This window comes from Suncus etruscus, chromosome 1 (genome assembly GCF_024139225.1).
Source record: "Suncus etruscus isolate mSunEtr1 chromosome 1, mSunEtr1.pri.cur, whole genome shotgun sequence".
Classification (NCBI taxonomy): domain Eukaryota; kingdom Metazoa; phylum Chordata; class Mammalia; order Eulipotyphla; family Soricidae; genus Suncus; species Suncus etruscus.
This window is the reverse complement of record NC_064848.1, coordinates 81,478,025-81,497,662: the sequence shown is the minus strand read 5'-3', so window position 1 is coordinate 81,497,662 and position 19,638 is coordinate 81,478,025. Positions and strand designations below refer to the sequence as shown.

The 19,638-nt window shown below is 41.1% G+C and overlaps 1 protein-coding gene across 1 annotated transcript in view; it reads left to right on the top strand.

Moving 5' to 3' along the window:
* The window catches only part of FRRS1L (ferric chelate reductase 1 like), a 32,078-nt gene that overhangs the window by 5,381 nt on the left and 7,059 nt on the right, over positions 1 to 19,638 (top strand). The window contains exons 3-4 of the mRNA XM_049774315.1: positions 4,993 to 5,077; positions 8,947 to 9,085. Coding sequence (XP_049630272.1) covers positions 4,993 to 5,077; positions 8,947 to 9,085 — 224 coding nt within the window. The remainder of the gene's footprint in view (positions 1 to 4,992; positions 5,078 to 8,946; positions 9,086 to 19,638) is intronic.

Here is a 19,638-nt window from a genome sequence, read left to right as displayed (position 1 = left end):
ACTCTAGAATTAGGCCTTAGGTTCCGAAGCCAGGACACTGGAGAGGTCCTGGTCTGGAAACAAATGTCAACATAGAAAATAACACACACACATACATTCTCTCTCTCTCTCTCTCTCTCTCTCTCTCTCTCTCTCTCTCTCTCTCTCTCTCTCTCTCTCTCTCTCTCTCTCTCTCTCTCTCTCAAGAGGAAGAAACAGGTTCAGAAATTCCAACATGTAAACCTTCAGCCCCTAAGCAGCAGCAAGCTTCATGGGAAGTCCCGACACACAAGAAAGCATTTTCCTGAACAGACCACACCCGGAGGTGGGATTAGGTGGTCTAGACACCAATTCAAGGTGCTACATTCAAAGATGTTTCCAACCAATGAGTTACAAGGCATATACTGAGTGGGATCTCATGAATCTCACATCCCACTAAAGTTAAGGAAACAGACCCACAGAAAATGTTATTGTGGATATTATGTTATTGTGGATAAGGTGATACAAGTCATTCAACCTGCCTGAATCAAACTGCCTGAGGATCCCTGTCAGTATATGTGGAGAAATGGAGACAGAAAGGAGAGTCACTATAGGGGCCAGAGCAGTGGCACAGCAGTAAGGCATCTGCCTTGCCTATGTGAGCCTAGGATGGACCACAGTTTGATTCCCTGGCATACCATATGGTCCCCCAAGCCAGGAGTGATTGAGCGTCACCAGGTGTGGCCTAAAAACCAAAAAAACTAAAAAAGAAAGGAGGGTAATTATGGATAAACTTAAGAAAAGGAGTTTGCATTTAATGGGGGGCAGTTGGGAACTACAGGTTTCTCATTGATGGAACGTCAGGGTGAAAGGTGCGCCTTTCAGACAGGTATCTATGTGCACATCTTTTGTCTGTCTCTGCATGCAGATGTATTAGTGTTTTGAGTTCCATCTTCAGGGAAAAACATGACTCAGGCCATTCAGAAAGAAGAAAGTGGATACAGTGATTCTCAGAGGTTTAAACCTTTTCTGGTTCCACCTTTAAAGAATCAAGCACTAAATTAATACCTGAGAGCTGTGATCTGAGCAGTTAATTAGAAACAATAAATAGCAAACCAGAAGTCATTAAGCACCCAGTGAAGTAAGTCAAAGCTGACTCAAGGGACAAGAAAGGCACAGAGTGTCTGTGAGTTAGACAGAAATGGAAACCACAGAACCAAACTGAGAATCGAAGAATCAACCAAGAAAATAAGCACCTCTCGTAGTATAGGAATATTTGAAGAGAAACCAAAATCATTCTCTAAAAACAGTTATTAGAATGGTTTACAGAGCACAGAAAGAAAGAGAAGGTCGGAGAAACAACTTTAGATTCACTTCAATATTATTCGATTTCAGGGGCCTGAAATGCTCAGGAGTAGGGCATTTGCTTTGCATGCGGACAACCCCAGATGGACACTGGTTTGATTCCTGGCATCCCATATGGTTCCGGAGTCTGCCAGGAATGATTTCTGAGTGCAAAGTCAGGATTAATACCTAAGCCTTGCTGTGTGTGCCCCCAAACATATATAAACATATGTGTGTGTGTGTGTGTGTGTGTGTGTAATTCAGTTTTTATTTTAAAAAGAAAAAGCACCATAGTGAAAAGGTGAAGGGAGGAACAAGCCAAAAAGTAAAAAAGAAAAGAAAAATAGAGGAATGGACAAAGCTAAGTGGGAAAAGGAGCTTCTAATCTGTTCTGGGTATTTTGACCTATGCTAAAAAGACAATCTAGGGGAGGATGGGTAAGAGGCAATGAAGGTTTGCCACCAGTCATGTGACAGTGAGGTTCCTTTTTTACACAGATAGCACTTAGTGGAACAGAGGGTGGTATGGGGGATCAGATCAGGAATAAAGGAATGAGAATGAATTCCTGGGAGAGAAATCTGAGACTAAAGTTCAGGCTTGGTCGTCGGAGTCTTCACTGAAGACAGATTGCAGAGCATCTGGAAGGGACTTGCTTATTTTCACAGGTAAAAACCCATATGTCTGGTTGTTGGGTTTAAATTGTTGATAAAAGAAATACCCAGACTTAGCAAGATAAAGAACAGAATAACTCTCAATAAAGAAGCATATTATAAAGATACAACAGAATTTAATGCAGTAAAACCAGGTATTCAAAAAAAGAAGATTCCCCAAAGCCAGAAGTTATTCTTTAAACAGACTGATAAGTATATTAGTCATGTTTTTCAGAAACATCACAACCAATATAATGTGCGGGTAAAGGGAGATTTATTTGAAGAATTGGCTCACATAATCATGACAAGTCCAAAATCTGCAGGGAGTGCTGGCAGGCTGTGAGGGAGTCTGGACAGCTCAGGTCGGAAGGCCATCTGCTGGGTTCACTCTCTCTTGGGGAAGGTTAGTTAGAAGCTCCTCCCTCCAAAAGTGGGTAAAATTTCAATATCTGGGACTGGAGAAATGTACAGAGGGTAAGGTACTAGCCTTGGACACAGCAGACTTGGGTTCAATCCCCAGCATTCCATATAGTCCCCCAGCTCTCCAGAAATTATCCCTGAGTGTAGAGCCAAGAGTAATCCTTTATCACAGCTAGGTGTAGCTCACAAAGCAAACAAACAAACAAACAAAAAATAGCAATAATTGAAACCAACAGTGTATATCAGGCACACATACAAATTCCTAATATATGAATAAGACTAAAATCCAAGTATTTTTGGTTTTTTTGTTTGTTTGGGTGGGTGGATGGGTGGCACTCAGACTACTTCTGGCTCTGCACTCAGAATTATTCCTGGCAGGCTCAGGGGACCATATGGGATACTGGGGATTGAACCTGGGTCAGCTGCATGCAAAGCAATACCCTACCCGCTGAGCTATCACTCGGCCTCTAAAATCCAATTTTTTAAAGAAGCAAAATATATATCACAGAAAAAGAAACAAACCCAAGTTTGTGTGTGTGTTGTTGTTGTTGTTGTTGTTGTTGTCTTGTTTACACTGGTTGTATTCACGGCTTATTCTTGGCTCTGAGTTCAGTGAACTCTTTTGGCACTGCTTAAGGGACCCTATGAGGTGCTGGGCTTGAACCTGAGTCAGCTGCAGGCAAAGTAAGTGCCTTTCTCATGTACTTTTATTTGAGAAAGCAAACACTGAATGCAACTTAAGGTTAAAAGCCATGAGAGTCCTGAGCGGTGGCATAGCGGTAAGGCAATTGATTTGATTTGCATGCGTCTGACCTAGGACGGACCACAGTTGGATTTCCTGGCGTCCCATATGGCCCCCCAAGCCAGAAGCGGTTTCTGAGCGCATAGCCAGGATTAACCCTTCAGGGTCACTGGGTATGGCCCAAAATTAAAAAAAAAAAAGTTAAAGCCCATGAGAGTAGATAAGAAAATGTGGCTCAGTGCACATCATGAAATTCTTCGTTTTTCGATTTTTGCTCTTGGAACACTTCTGGTGTGGCATGCTAAGGATTGAACCAAGGTTGGCTACTGCAATGCAGGTTCCCTCCCTGCTCCATATCATGAAATTCTTAAGAGCCAGGAGTACTAACATTTCTCATATTTCTATATGGAAAGGTCTCTAAAAGAAAATTATTTATGGGGCCAGAGAGATAGCATGTAGATAAGGCATTTGCCTTGCATGCAGAAGGATGATGGTTCGAATCCCCGCATCCCATATGGTCCCCCTAGCCTGCTGGGGGCAATTTCTGAGTGTAGAGCCAGGAGTAGCCCCTGAGTGCTGCTGGGTGTGACCCAAAATAAAAAAATTTATTTACTATATAAAATTACCTATGCAGATTAAAGACATGCAAACTTAATATTTTTCAAGAGTACATATTTGAGATCTTTGAAAATAGTACATAATTTAGGGTTCATGTGCCCAGCCTTTTGTACCATGTAGCTTCCAAAAGCATCTTTAGCTCTAATCCAGAAGGCTTCAAGGGACTACATGGTCCTGGACACCAAAGTGCCCAAACAGCACCCCAACCTCTGAAACCACCATTGAGATATCTAGCTGAGAATCACTAGGGCCCAGAGCACCACTGGGACACGGCCTATAAATTGAATGCATATATTAAAATGGAGGATGAGCGCGACATTAGGGGAGCCCTTCCTACCTTGCTGTTCTGTCCTGGTGCTTCTGGACCTTTTGCAAAGCTGTGGACAGTATGGCAAGGTGGCATTACCTGCACTGTGTGAGACCTTATGTCCGGAATCTTAATTTTAGGTCCAGAATCTGCTGGAAACACACATGGGGATTATTTTACAAAATAACTACCTAAGGGCCAGAGAGATAGCATGTAGGTAAAGCTTTTGCCTTGCATGCAGAAGGATGGTGGTTTGAATCCCGGCATCTCATATGGTCCCCCAAGTCTGCCAGGAGCGATTTCTGAGGGTAGGGCCAGGAAGAACCCCTGAGTACTGCTGGGTGTGACCAAAAACAAAAACAAAAACAACAACAACAACAAAAACTACCTAAAAGTTGGGTTTTGGGAGAATTTGAAACTTTTGTTACCTAATAGTCAGGCAAGGAAACCATGGCAGCAGTAACTGGCAGGGCGAGTTTCTTACCTCCCACCCTTTGTTGTCTAGCACCCATTGTTGTTAGTGTCTCCCTTCTATTTAACATGGTAAAATACTGCTTTTCTAAGAAGAATGTGTCAGAGTGCTCACTGTTAACATTTCCATCCTTTTCAGAAGGTAATTCAAAACATACTTGCCTTGAGGAGGACAGTGAACTTAGCAATGGTTTAGAGGAAAATAGAAGGTGAGTTTTATATCAAGTAATATGTTAAACAAGTCTCCCTCCAGAGATGCTACCCACCTCTGGGAAGACAGCTCTGTTAGCTACTGGTGTGCTCTTGAGCCAGACAGGTGAGCCTGGTTTGGGTCCTTTCTTAACAGAGGGAAATTCAACTTCAGTGAAACCCATTGGGGAAGCCCAGCGCATTTCTAGACATGTGTTTTCAAAACTTGTCAGAATTTCTCATTGAACAAGTTACTGCTGAATTTTCTAACCTTGTTTATTCTCACTACCCAGGTTACCCTTTCCCTACTGCTCCTCCTGTGGACCCATTTGCCAAAATCAAAGTGGATGACTGTGGAAAAACTAAGGGGTGCTTTAGGTTGGTAGATCTGCCAGTTGGACAACTTTTAAGGCTAAGATTGACTTCTTAATATAGTATTTAAATTGCATGCAGTTCATTTGAATCAGGAATGTGGCCTGTTTCTGCTGGCCATACCGGTTTTCAGCCTTAAAGGACATATGCCCTAGTTAGCATACCATGAGGCACTGGAACATTCTGCTCTGATACTTCATTTATAACTGCACTTCCATTGACCCAGGTATCTACTCCTAACCAGTAGGCTAAAAGAAGAATCTCATGACACAGAATACAGTATCTGCTCATTCAGCAGCAATGTAGGGTGGATCTGGCAATGATAGGCACATAGCCTTTTCAAATGGGTCATATGCCTAATGATGTCTGTAGGATCTTAACTAGGCATTAAGTATTGATAATGTAGTTAGCTTATATATGGTTATTAATAGTATTTCATTAAGACAGGATGAACTGGAGAAAATTAGAAAACGAGTTGTTCTGTTGGAACAACCTCCATATTTTGGAAATTTCTACTTCCTGAACCAAGCTGTCCTAAAGCTATTGATTGATACTGCACCAAAAAATTCTGATTTTTTTTTTCTGGGATAGGGGGTGTTCAGAGCTAAAGATCTAAGGAAAGGGGCCGGAGCAATAGCATAGTGGTAGGATGTGCCTTGCATGCTGCTGATCTGGAACCAACCCAGGTTAGATCCCTGGCATGCCATATGTTCCCCTGAGCCTGCCAAAAGTGATTTCTAAGCACAGCACAAGGAGTAACTCCTGAACACTGCTGGGTGTGACCCAAAAACCCAATCCCCCAAAAAAAAGATCTAAGGAGAAAATACTGAATTTAGGTGGTTTACCCATTTTTTGACAGCTGGTATTTTGTTTTTATTTTTTGTTTTTGTTTTTGTTTTTGGGCCATACCTGGAGGTGTTCAGGGGTTACTCCTGGCTGTCTGCTCAGAAGGGGACCATATGGGACACTGGGATTCGAACCAACCACCTTAGGTCCTGGATCTGCTGCTTGCAAGGCAAACACCATTGTGCTATCTCTCCGGGACCAAAGTACAGTTTTTTTTTTTGTTTTTGTTTTTGGTTTTTGGGTCATACCCAGCAGCACTCAGGGGGTTACTCCTGGCTTTATGCTCAGAAATCACTCCTGGCAGGCTCAGGGGACCATATGGGATGCCGGGATTTGAACCACCGACCTTCTGTATGCAAGGCAAACGGTTTACCTTTGTGCTATCTCTCCGGCCTGACAGCTGGTATTTTTGACGGATAAAAATGCACTCAATAATACAATTCTTGGAGGGAATTGCATTATCCTGTGTTTTATTCTGGTGACTGAAGGTGATTTTGATAAGAGAAGGAAGTGCCTTAGTGCTTTGGAGAAACAAGTTTTCTGGCCTATACATGCTTCCTTTAGCATTTTGTACCTTTTTTTTTTTTTTTTGCCTCCAGTTTTACATTGTCTTGAACTTGAGATTTCTTTCTGGCTGCTCCAGGATACCTGCCATGCAGCAACATGGGCCTTGCCTGGCACCTGTTGCCTGTGATGCTTCCTTCACATACTTTCTCTACAAACTGAGAAACTTCTTTCTCTACAAACTGAGGTGGAGCCAACACTGCCGTAGTATCCTGTCGTGCTGAACACTGTTGAAATATTGGTCTTCAAGCCAGAGTTTGCCCATTATTTTTAGGGTTCAGAAATCTTTGACCAAAAATAAAAAAGTCAAAGTTTGTTTTTTAATTCAATGATGCTCCTTTATAAGATTCATATATACGTAATCCCATTATCTGGATAATCACTTTATACTGCTCTGTGCTTTATTATCTAGATTTTGGGGGAGTTGGGCCACAGCTGGTGACTCTCAGGGGTTACTTCTGGCTCTGCACTCACAAATTGCTCCTGGCAGGCTCGTAGGAGCATATGGGATGTCAGGGATTAAACCCGGGTCAGTTCCAGATTGGCTGCGTGCAAGGCAAACATCCTGCCACTGTGGTAACAATTTGGTCCTAGTGTCTACTTGGTAATCACATTAGCGCAGAGTAAAGGAACTTCCCAATGAGTAAAGACAAATTTGAAAAACAAATGCTGGGCCCGGAGAGATAGCACAGCGGTGTTTGCCTTGCAAGCAGCCGATCCAGGACCTAAGGTGGTTGGTTCGAATCCCGGTGTCCCATATGGTCCCCCATGCCTTCCAGGAGATATTTCTGAGCAGACGGCAGGAGTAACCCCTGAGCACCGCTGGGTGTGGCCCAAAAACCAAAAAAAAAAAACAAAAAAACAAAAAAACAAATGCTTATAGACATGCTCAGTGTAAACCAGATGAGGTACATTATACAAATGAGGGTTTCGCAGCTGTGCTGACAGATAAAAATTGAGTTTTGTTTGGCTGTGATATCATGCTTAATCAAAATACCCTGCACAGTATAGACACACCATGAGAGAGAGATTTATTTTCAGAAGGAACACAGTATCCATCACTTAAATGCAGTGAGGATACCCTATTCCTGGTTTTATAGCTAATTTTAATTAATATGTAAATGCTAGTTTAATTACATGAACATTAGTAAAAGGAATTGGTATAGGGACAGAGTAATGCTATAGTGGGTAAGGCATTCATACCTTGCATGTGAGCAACTGGGTTACATCCTCAGCACCCCATAGGATCCCCTGAGCATTGCTACAGGTGATTACTGGGCACAGAACCAGGAGTAAGCCTTATTAAGCACTTCCAGATGTGGTTCCAAAACATCAACAAATTGGTATACATTTAATTAAAAAACCAATTTAATTGATTTACCTTGAGACTTTTTCCCACTAAAAGGGATAAAATAGTGGCATTGAGGAACTGATAGGATATGGAGAATACTGCCTGCAAATTTGAAGACCCAGAGTCAAGTTCTGTCACAGCTACTAATACACTCTGCTTTGGCAATCTTGAACAAGTCTCTCCCCATCATCTCTGGACTCCTTTTTTTGGGTTTTTAGTAGTAGTGCTCAGGGCTCTGCACTTAGAAATCACTCCTGGCAGGCTCGGGGGACCATATGGGATGCTAGGAATTGAATCCAGGTCTGTCACGGATCTGCTGCATACAAGGCAAATGCCCTACCATTGTGCTATTGCTGCAGCCCTGGACCCCAGTTTTTAACTGTAGTTTAAGTGGACCCAATTATTTTTCCAAATTCCTTCCTGACTGGGTAAAGTCAGGAAGAAGGTGTTTTTGAATTTCCAGGTAGCAAAGTTCTAACTTGCTTATAGTATTTCTTTTGTTTTTAAAACTTTATTCATTGATTGACTGATTGATTGGTTTTGGGGCCACACCCAGTGGCACTCGGGTTCCTCCTGGCTCTATACTCAGAAATTGCCCCTGGCATGCTGGGGGACTATATGGGATGCCAGGAGTCGAACTGGGTCCCTCCCAGGTCGGCTGAATTCAAGGCAAATGCCCTATTGCTGTGCTTTCTCTCTGGCCCTGCTTATAGTATTTCTTGACATAGATTCCCCTCCCCCCCAAAAAAAGACATAGATGCTCTGAATACAGGGCATGCTTATTATATTGATTACATATATATCAATATATCATATTATATCATTACATTATATCATATTATATCATGTTATATCATATTTTATTATGCAATATTATGTTATATAATTTAAAAATAATTATGTAATTTATATTTATATAAATAATATGTTTATGTGTATATTTATATTATATATGAATCATATAAATGTTACATATAAATTATGTAAACATATAAGTAAGATACATAATTATAAATATGAATGTAAACAAATAATTATATGATTAATTATATAGTAATTAATTATATTTATAAGCATGTGAAGAAGCAATAATGTGGTTGGATTTGTCTCATAGATATGGCAAACCGGGCTGTAATGCCGAGACCTGTGACTACTTCCTTAGCTACCGAATGATAGGGGCTGATGTGGAATTTGAGCTCAGTGCAGACACAGATGGTTGGGTAGCTGTTGGATTCTCTTCTGACAAGAAAATGGTAAGAGGCAAATACCTATAAAAACTGATTTTTCTCTTTAGTTTTGTTGTGGTGCTTTTGATTTTAGAGGCTGGGCTTGGCCATGTTTCTCTGGGCAACTGTGCTACTCTGAAATGTGAAGTGCTGATTTTTGAATCTCCCTCACTCTTTTATTTGAAACTTTATTGATTGATTGGTTGATTGGTGTCTGGGCCACACCTGGCAGTACTCAGGGATTTCTCCTGGCTCTGTACTCAAGAATCATCCCTGGCAGGTTGGGGGTCCATATGGGATGCCAGGAACTAAACCAGGTCCCTCCCAGGTCGGCCGCATGCAAGGCAAATGCCCCACAGCTGTGCTCTTTCCCACACTCTTTTGCAGGAAGCTAAGTAGAGGAATCAATCAAAGCAATATAAATATTTTATTTATTTAAAGTTTCTCTCTGTGGGGCCGGAGTGATAGCTCAGTGGTAGAGCATTCGCCTTGCATGTAGCCAACTTGGGACAGACTCGGGTTCAATTCCCAGTATCCTATACTGTCCCCCGAGCCTGCCAGGAGCGATTTCTGAGCACAGAGCCAGGAGTAACCCCTGAGCACTGCCGGATGTGATCCCCCAAAGAACAAAACAAAACAGAAAAATAAAATTTCTCGTCACAAGTTTGACAAATACAAACTAGACCAGAGAGATTATACAGCAGGCAAGGTACTTGCTTGGCACACAGCTACCTCCAGGTTCAATCTCTGGCCCTGCATATAGTTGCCCCAAATCCACATGAAATGATCCCTGAGCATAACCAGGTGTGATTAAAAAGCCAAAGGGAGGGAGGGAGGGGAGAGACAGACAGACAGAGACAAAGAGAGACAGAGATAGACAGACAGAGAGAGGAGAGAGATTGCTTTAACCAGCATAAACAGAGGAGATTGGTTTTATGCATATTTCCTAACTCGTGTATTTAATAGGCATTTTAGAGCAATGCTCTAAAAAGGCTTCTGAAGCTATGTGGCTTTTTAATAATCAACATTTATTTCTTACTCATTTGTGTGCATATGTGTTGGCCTGGAGCTCAGCTGGGTTTTGCTTTCTTATAATCATTCTGAGACCAGCATCTACTGGAATATGTTCTTTTCATGGCAGAATAACAAGAACTAGCCAAGCTTATTTATTTCAAATCCGTTGCTTGGGTCACATCTGCTACCACACCATTGCACAAAGCGGTTGCAGCCAAGTCTGGAATGAGGGGCGAGAAGTACAATATAAATCTTATTCCTCCCCATCCCCTACCAAGAAGCCTTCGAAGAGATGTGAGCCTCTATTTTTGCTACTCATGGGTTGTCAGGAATTGGGTCCACCAGTTTGTTCTCACACAACCCCATGGGCAAGAATATCAGGATCATGGCCAGGTATTAGAATCCAGGCAACAATCCATCCCTTGCCTAGCTTCTCTCTGTACCTCTACCACATTCTCCCCCATTTTGCTTCTAGAACAGGAGTGGTGAACAAGTTCGACACAAAGAGCCAAAATTTTAAACTGTGAGAGTCAGAGAGCCACACCACGCAGTGACCTGCCAAAACAGACAAACACTCACACTAAAGCATATACTTTTAACAATAATATATTAAACACCTATTGCATTTTGCCATTTTGAGTGAGGGTTAAAATCCTGCAAGGATGGTGAGGGTGTGCTGCGTCCTCCACACTAAGAACTCATGGCCAGATGTGACCCAACATGTGACACATGGGTCCCCTGCTCGCTGGCCCATGCAGTTATTTCCGAGGGATGAGAGCCCGGATGACGCAGCCTGGGGGCGGGACTCCGCGCTCGGAGATCTCTCCTCATTGGCCCCTCCTCAGAAGCAGCAGAATAAAATCCAAACTTGGCAAAGAGCCACAGGATACAAAATAATGATAAGAGGCAAAGAGCCACATTCATTTTGGCTGGGAGCCGCATGTGGCTCAAGAGCCGTTTGTTCGCCACCCCTGTTCTAGAACCATCACAGTACCTCAGTACCTTTGACCAGGGTTACCACATTGGGAGAGGGGAAAAGTACCCAAATTTTGGACATGTTTTGAAGGTAGTGCTGAGAGGCTTGGTATTGTAGCTGGGTGGTAGGAAATCGGTGCTGCAGAGACTTGTTCCCAGAGAGTGAGCTTCTGCCTGCCTCCGTAGAGGCCATGAGGCAATAGTTCAACCAGTGAGACAGTGCAGAGATGGAGCTCTCTTCTACTCAATAGCATGTTTGAGCCAGATTCAAAGGCTGGTTAATATAGTGAGTGACTGACTCTGCCCTGTCCTGGAATATATTTGCTATTATTTATGTGGGTATTAAAAATAGAGGCACAGATGAGTGAGTAAAGAACATTCAAACTTATATCAGACATTTTGCTATAGTCCATATTTAAAGGCTCTTCTTTCTTCCTTTCTTTCTCTTTTCTCTCTCCTTCTTCCCTGCCTCCCTCCTTCCCTTCCTTCCTTCCTTTCTTTGCTCAAGGATTATTCCTGGCTCTGTTTTTCAGGAGGCTGATGTATATGGTGCAGGGATGGAACCAGGCTTGACCACACACAAGGCAAATGCCTTTATCTGTGTACTATCTCTCTGGCTTCTCTAAAGATCTTTAAAAATATGTTTTTTCTGGGCCCGGAGAGATAGCACAGCGGCGTTTGCCTTGCAAGCAGCCGATCCAGGACCAAAGGTGATTGGTTCAAATCTTGGTGTCCCATATGGTCCCCCGTGCCTGCCAGGAGCTAGTTCTGAGCAGACAGCCAGGAGTAACCCCTGAGCACCGCCGGGTGTGGCCCAAAAACAAAAACAAAAACACAAAAAAAGATATGTTTTTTCTTCTGTTTTGCCAAGAGGACAGATTAAGCACAAATTAATTTTGGGAAGCTGGGGATTTGGGCTTACACAGGACTTACACGCAGAAAACCAATGCTATAGATTGAACCAGGTCAGCTGTATTCAAGGCAAGCATCTTACCCACTATACTCCAGGCCTAACCTAAGTATTTAAGCAATTCTCTCAACATCAGTGATATTCTCTTACTATATGGTTTATTAAATTTGGGAAGTTTAACATTGAAAACATTATCAAATACACTGTTCCTTTTCAAATGTCACCAATTGTTTTAGTATTGTCCTTTCTAAGAATTTGGTTTTTGACATAGGATTTTGCCTAGGAATACTGTTCATTGTCATGTATTTTTATCTTTAGTATTCCTTATTTTAGGAAATAGCTTTTTTCTTTTCTCTTTGAAGACCACAGACTGGGGTTTTTGTTTTCATAGAAATGAACTTCAGTTTGGGTTTGTCAGATTGTTTCTTTATGATTACATTAGTTTAATTATTCTAGTAGAAATAGAGCTGAGCAGTGGTCAGATGTTTGCCTTGCATGCGGTGACCCAGGACGGACCTAGATTTGATCCCTGGTATCCCATATTGTCCCCCGAGCCAGGAGTGATTTCTGAGCGCATAGCCATGAGTAACCCCTGAGTATCACTGGATGTGGCCCAAAAAACAAAACAAAACAAAAAAAGAAATAGAGCTGACAATGCAGTCCTCTCCAAACACCATTTTGTGAATCATTTGATATATCAGCTATTCTGAATCTAAATTTAATCACTTACTTAAATCTTTTAAATGGAGGAGGTTTTGCTGAAAGACAATAAAGTTTTATGCATGAAACCCTATCAGCAACAGCACTGTAAATCACAGTGCAAAAATTTACATGTATATATGTATTTTCTTTTTTTAATATACTTTTAATTTTAATTATAGTGGCTTACATATCGTTCACAGTAATATTCCAGGTACATAATCAGGGGAGTTCCCACCACCGAATTGTTCTCCCACAACCGCTCCCATCCTGCCTCCCATATCCTCCACTCTCCCCCCCCCCCCCAGGGGGTGCTAGAATGTGTGGTCCATTCTGTGTCTAGTTTATTACTTAGTGGTCTTATAACTGTTTGGTCTTGGTGCCTCCATTACTGCCCCCTCTAATTGGGAGGTGGGACTAGAAAGTTCAAGTTATGTGGTTTTGTTTGAGGAAGAGAAAGGTAATATAATGGGGTAAAAATCGACTACACCGACTATGAACAGAGTTATTCTAGAGGCTCTCATCCTTGGTTTGAGGGACGAAGGGGAAAAGAAGAAGGTGAAACACCACAACAGTTCAAAAAGAGGAATCAAATAAGATATCCAGTGAGCACTGCAGCAATAAAAATATGCACCACATAGTTGCCATGGTCTTGAGATAGGAAATATGACAAGGTGCAAAGAGGAAGAAGAGAAAAGGAGAAAGAAAAAATAAATATATAATTAAAAATGGACAACTACTTCAATATCTACCCCAAAACAAAGAAATCGACAAAAACTAGATAAAAAAATAAAAAAATTAAAATAAAATTAAAAAAAAAGAAAGAAAAAGAAGGATTATTTAGTGTTTTTTGTCTCCCCCCCCCATAGGCACAGTAAATATTGGGGTCATCCGAAACAGGAATACCCTTGGCCTAAGAGATACAGGGTTTCTCTACCCTTGGAATATATTGTCATGGGATTATCTATAGACTCCTTCACATTCATTTACTCTCCCCTTGGTGTTTTTGTGCCGTATGGAAGACTTCTGCTCCGATCTGGATGTTAAAAACAGACCTCTAAATCTAGAGGTCTCAGTCTGTGCACAGGTCAAGGAGTGGAATTTATGATGAAGACTTTCTTTGTGATTTTAGAAGTTCTGTTTCCTCGATGTCATTTTAATCTGTCTTCTGTGGTTAGTGGTCTTAGCCCTTGCGCTGAAACTCAGACGGATCTTGGGGTATCGTCTTTCGTTATGTTTCCAGAAGACCCGTTCAGTTGCAATTGCCTCAGTCAGGACTCTGGAATTGGAGGTCATGATTGTTATGCAAGTCGTAGACCAAACCCTAGACTAGGGCTTTCTTGTTGGTCCCAGAATACATACTGCCCGGTCATGGTTCTATCAGCCAGTCATCTGTAGATCATGTTCTTGGCTTTTTCACAGCCCATAGTGTGGTAAGTCTTCTGATTTTGTTTTATCATTAGTTGGTAAGGTAGAATAACCTGTTCTTATGTCCATTTGTTCCCAATTTCCTCATTGTCAGGATATCATATTAGAACTGGCTCCTGTTGGAGATCAAGTAGTATTCAGGGTGTCCCAGATGGGCTTTGGTTCCTGTAGCTGTTGTGAAGAACTGTGTCGATTCTATATCTGGGGTTCAGGATTCAAGTCTGGACTTCTGGCATCTAAGATGGATCCACATGACATATTTTAAAGGTGGGAGATTCCCCTGTATTGTAAATAAGTATGAGTTCTTATCCCTAGTAGATAAGATCTTGTTTATGTGCATGCGATTTCCCCTTTTTTAGTGTGCTTTTGCAGAGAGAAATGGTGCTTCATTATATTGCCGGTGCATTTGGGGGTGAAAAGAACAGAGAAACAAGTCACACACCCAAAAAACATAAAAATAGAAATAAAAAATATATATTTGCTCACATATGTATAGTGAAAAATGATCTTAAGTAAAATGAAATAAAAAATAAAGAGGTAGTGTTATACAGGTCTTTTACTTATGATGGAAGTATAGGTTTCCCCATTGCCTTTTGAGATTTTCTTGTGGGGTGTGGGTTCCCAGGCACCTTTTCATCACACACCCTGCCCTTCCTGAGATTGGTAAAAGATTTGAGGGGGGGTCTTATGTAAAGTTCTCACATTGGGAGTCCTTTTAGGGCTAAGTCCGGTATCCAGCAACAGTCCACATTAGGATAAGTTGGTAGGGAGAGCCACACAGCATGAGTCAGTAGGGATGTTGGTTGCCTTTTCCTGTCGGGGACGAGGTGTGGGTTTGAGTGGATGTCCCTTCGCTCGGGTGCTGGGTACTGGTTCGTTGGGGTAGGAGGTCAGTCTTGATGCCTAATAGATTAAGAACTGAGGGTGAAGAGTTTTAATAAGTTGGAAAATCTGGATGGGATTGAGGGGTGAAGGGGTAGTTGGATTCCTGGAAGGGATATAGGGGAGAGTATTTGGAAGGGGCAGAAAGGAAGAAAGGGTAAAATAAGATTAAATAGGGAAGAAGAAAAAAAAAGGAAGAGGGAGTAGTGAGAAGAGAGGTGAAAAGAGCAGGGCCATGTCATTTTGCTTGAATATGTTCGATGAGTAGGGCCCGTAGTATAAGTCTGCAGGTCACCGTTGCTGCTTTGGTGGTCTGGCTGGTCACATGCTTCAGGTCCTAAAAGAAGGTATGCCCAAGAGATAAAGGGTGTGTTAAAAATTTTTGTCCAGACAATTTTGTAATGCAACCTGGGTATGGCATCTTGTGTGGCTTAACTCTGAGATGCCATCTTAGGTTGTCCATCCTTTGTATCCAAGAACGCCTGTGGACAGAAAAACTGAGAGGTTAGTTTAAATATATTAAGCTTAAGGCATTAACACCTATTATTTTGAAATACTTCGATTGTAGTCAGTGATTTCCCGTAACCTTGTATAAGATCCCTAAGAGATTATTATGAGCCTTTGCAGTAACAGGCTGATTACATACCTGTTCACTCTATGCTGCTGTTTCTGCAGTTGCTGGTTTCTTTATGGTTTAATGTGTGGTCAAGAGTTTATGATATTCCTCTTTCATGTGTTTTGGGCACTTCTGCCCAGTATCTGTGTGGTATTACAGTGTTTAGAGTTTCTACCCTGTTAAGTCCTGTTATTTGATCTTTGAATATTAGTTGTATATATGGTGTAGTTTCTAGGTGCTTCAGAATAGTGCTATCATTCTGTGTTTATCTTTCATCTTCTGACTTCGTTTAACATAATATGTTCTAGGTCTATCCATGTTGCTGCAAAGTCTGTGATTGAATCATTTCTTACTGCCATGTAGTATTCCATTGTGTATAGATACCACATCTTAATGATCCACTCATCTGTTGTTGGGCATCGATGTTGGTTCCAAGACTTGGCTATTATACTGAGTGCTGTGATAAATAGTGGGGTGCACACATATTTTGAGATGAATGTCCTTCCGGCTTGGGGGTAGATATGCAGGAGAGCAATTTCTGGGTCAAATGGCAGCTCAATTCTGAGTTCCTTGAGCACTCTCCAGACTGTTCTCCATAGGGGTTGGACTAGGGAGCATTCCTACCAGCAGTGGATGAGAGTGCCTTTCATACCACAAACCCGCCAACAGAGATTGTTTCCATTATTTTTGATGTGAGCCACCCTGACTGGTGTAAGGTGGTACCTCATTGTTGTCTTGATTTGGATTTCCCTAATGATGAGTGAAGGTGAACATGTTTTCATGTGTTTGTTGGCCATCTTTCAGTCTTCTTCGGTGAAGTGTCTTTTCATTTCATCTCCTCATTTTTCTATGGCTTTATTTGGTTTTGTGGAGCTCATCTTTCTGAGTGCTTTGTATATTCTGGATATCAGCCCTTTATCGGACATGTTGAGTGCAAAGACTTTTTCCCATTCAGTTACCTGTATTCTTGTGTTGAGTATGGTTTCTTTTGCCATGCAGAAGCTTTTTAGTTTGGTGTAGTCCCATTTGTTTATGTTTGATGCTAAAGTTCTTGCCATTGGCAATCTATCATCAAAGATTTTTTTCATATATAGGTCTTCGAGTGTTCCACCTATTTTTTTCTCAATAAATTTTATGGTTTCAGGTCTGATTTCGAGGTCTTTGATCCATTTTGAGTTGACTTTTGTATATGGGGTGAGGTATGAGTCAATTTTCAATTTCTTACAGGTGGTTTTCCAGTTGTACCGATACCATTTGTTGAAAAGACTTTCTTTGTACCATTTCAAGTTCTTGGCTCTTTTGTCAAATATTAGTTGACTATATGTCTGGAGGCTTATGTCTGGAAATTATGTTCTAACCCACTGGTCTGAGGCTCTGTCTTTGTACCAGTATCATGCCATTTTGATCACTATGGCTTTATAGTATAGCTTAAGGTTAGGTAGCGAGATGTCACCCAGCTTCTTGTTTTTTAGTATGTGTTTGGCTATCCTGGGTCTTTTGTGGTTCCAGATGAATTTTATGATTGATTGTTCTAAGTCTTTAAAGAATGATGTCTGAATTTGGATGGGGATTGCATTAAATCTATATAGGAGTTTGGGTAGGATGGTCATTTTGACTATATTGATTCTACCTACCCATGAGCATGGGATGTTCTTCCATTTCCTTAGATCCTCTTCAATTTCTTTCTGAAGTGTTTTGAAGTTTTCCTGGTATAAGTCCTTCACTTCCCTTGTAAGGTTGATCCCTAGGTATTTAATGTTTTTTGTTATTATTTTAAATGGAATTTTTTTTTTTTTTTGGTTTTTGGGCCACACCCGGCGGTGCTCAGGGGTTACTCCTGGCTGTCTGCTCAGAAATAGCTCCTGGCAGGCACGGGGGACCATATGGGACACTGGGATTTGAACCAACCACCTTTGGTCCTGGATCAGCTGCTAAGCCGATGTGCTGTCTCTCCGGGCCCAGCTGTAGGCTTTTCATAGATAGCTGTAACTATCTTGAGAAAGGTACCTTCTAACCCTATTTTGCTGAGTGTTTTCAACATGAATGGGTGTTGAATTTTGTCAAACGCCTTCTCTACATCGATTGATATGATCATGTGGTTTTTGTTTTTCTTGTTGTTGATGTGGTGTATAATGTTGATTGATTTACATATGTTGAACCAACCTTGCATCCCTGGGATGAAACCCACTTGGTCATGGTGTATAATCTTTCTGATGTAGTGCTGGATTCGGTTTGCTAAAATTTTGTTGAGAATTTTTGCATCTATGTTCATTAGGGAGATTGGTCTGTAGTTTTCTTTCTTGGTGCTGTCCTTGCCGTCTTTGGGAATAAGTGTGATATTAGCCTCATAAAAGGAGTTGGGGAGGGTTTCTGTTTTTTCTATGGTTTGGAAGAGCCTGTGGATCAATGGTAATAAGTCTTCTCGGAATGTTTTATAGAATTCACCTGTAAAACCATCTGGACCTGGACTTTTGTTCTTAGGGAGTTTCTTAATTACATCTTCGATTTCCTCTGAAGTGATTGGCCTGTTTAGATTTTCTAGATCTTTGGATTCCAGTCTTGGTAGCTGGTATTTTTTCAAGAATCTGTCGATTTCTGCTGGGTTCTCTAGCCTAACTGAGTATAGTTGTTCATAATATGATCTCATGATATGTTGTATTTCTTGGGGTTCTGTTGTAATCTCTCCCCTTTCATTGGTGATCCTATTAATTTGGGTGATTTCCCTCTTTTTTTTGGTGAGTCTTGCCAGTGATTTGTCTATCTTGTTTATTTTTTTAAAAAACCAACTCCTGGACTCATTGATTTTTTGTATTGTTTTCTTGGTTTCTATGTTGTTCATTTCTGCTCTGGTTTTTATTATTTCTTGACTTCTCGTTGTGGTTGGATTTCTTTGCTGCAGTTGTTCCAGTTCCTTAAGGTGATCCTTTAAATTGTTGATTTTGTTATTTTCCTCTTTTCTGACATAAGCCTGTATTGCTATGAGTTTCTCCCTAATTACTGCTTTCACTGTGTCCCACAAGTTTTGACAAGTTGTCTCTTGATTATCGTTTGTCTCAAGGAATCTTTTTATTTCTTCCTTGAGTTGCTCTTTGATCCAACTGTTGTTGAGTAGCATGTTGTTTAATCTCCAGGTGTTTGATTTTCTCCATTGTTTCTTCTTACAATCAATTTTGACCTCTGTTGCATAGTGATCTGATAGGGTGCTTCTGATGATCCTTACACTTGTGGTTTTATATAAGTTAGATTTATATCCTATGGCATGGTCTATTCTGGAGAAGGTTCCATGTGGGCTTGAGAAGAATGTGTATTCTGCTTTTTGGGGGTGGAAGGCCCTATATAAGTCTACTAGCCCTAGATCTTCTAATTTTTCATTTAGGGCTCTTATGACTTTGCTATTTTTCTGCCTGCTGGATCTATCCAGTGGTGATAGTGGAGTATTGAGATCCCCTACTACTATCACATTTCCCTTCATGTGTTTCTCCAGGTTTGTGAATAATTGCCTCACATATTTTGCTGAGTCTACATTAGGTGCATAAATATTTACCAGGGTTAGTACTTCTTGATCTATTGTTCCCCTGATCAGTATGTAGTGACCTTCCTTGTCTCTGATCACTTTCTTGAGGTTGAATGCAATTTGTTTTGTTATTAGGATGGCCGTCCCTGCTCTTTTTTGTTTTCCATTGGCCTGAATAATTGATTTCCATCATTTTATTCTAAGTCCGTGCCTGTCCTGCATTAGTAGATGTGTTTCTTGCAAGCAGCAGAAGTCCGGTTTATGTTTTCTAATCCAGTTCTCTAGTATATGTCTTTTAATGGGAGAATTTAGACCATTAACATTTAGGGAAATTATTGACAGAGAGGGTTGTTGTGTAGTTGTGTTGTGTAGGGTTGTTGTTGCTGTTAGAATCGGGGATTTGGATTGTGTAAATTGTCTCTGAGTAGGTCATTTAAAATTGATTTTGTTTGTGCAAATATTGCTAGATCATTTTTATTTGAGAATGTTTTAGTCTTCCTTCCCATATGAATGAGAGTTTTGCTGGGTATTGGACCCTTGGT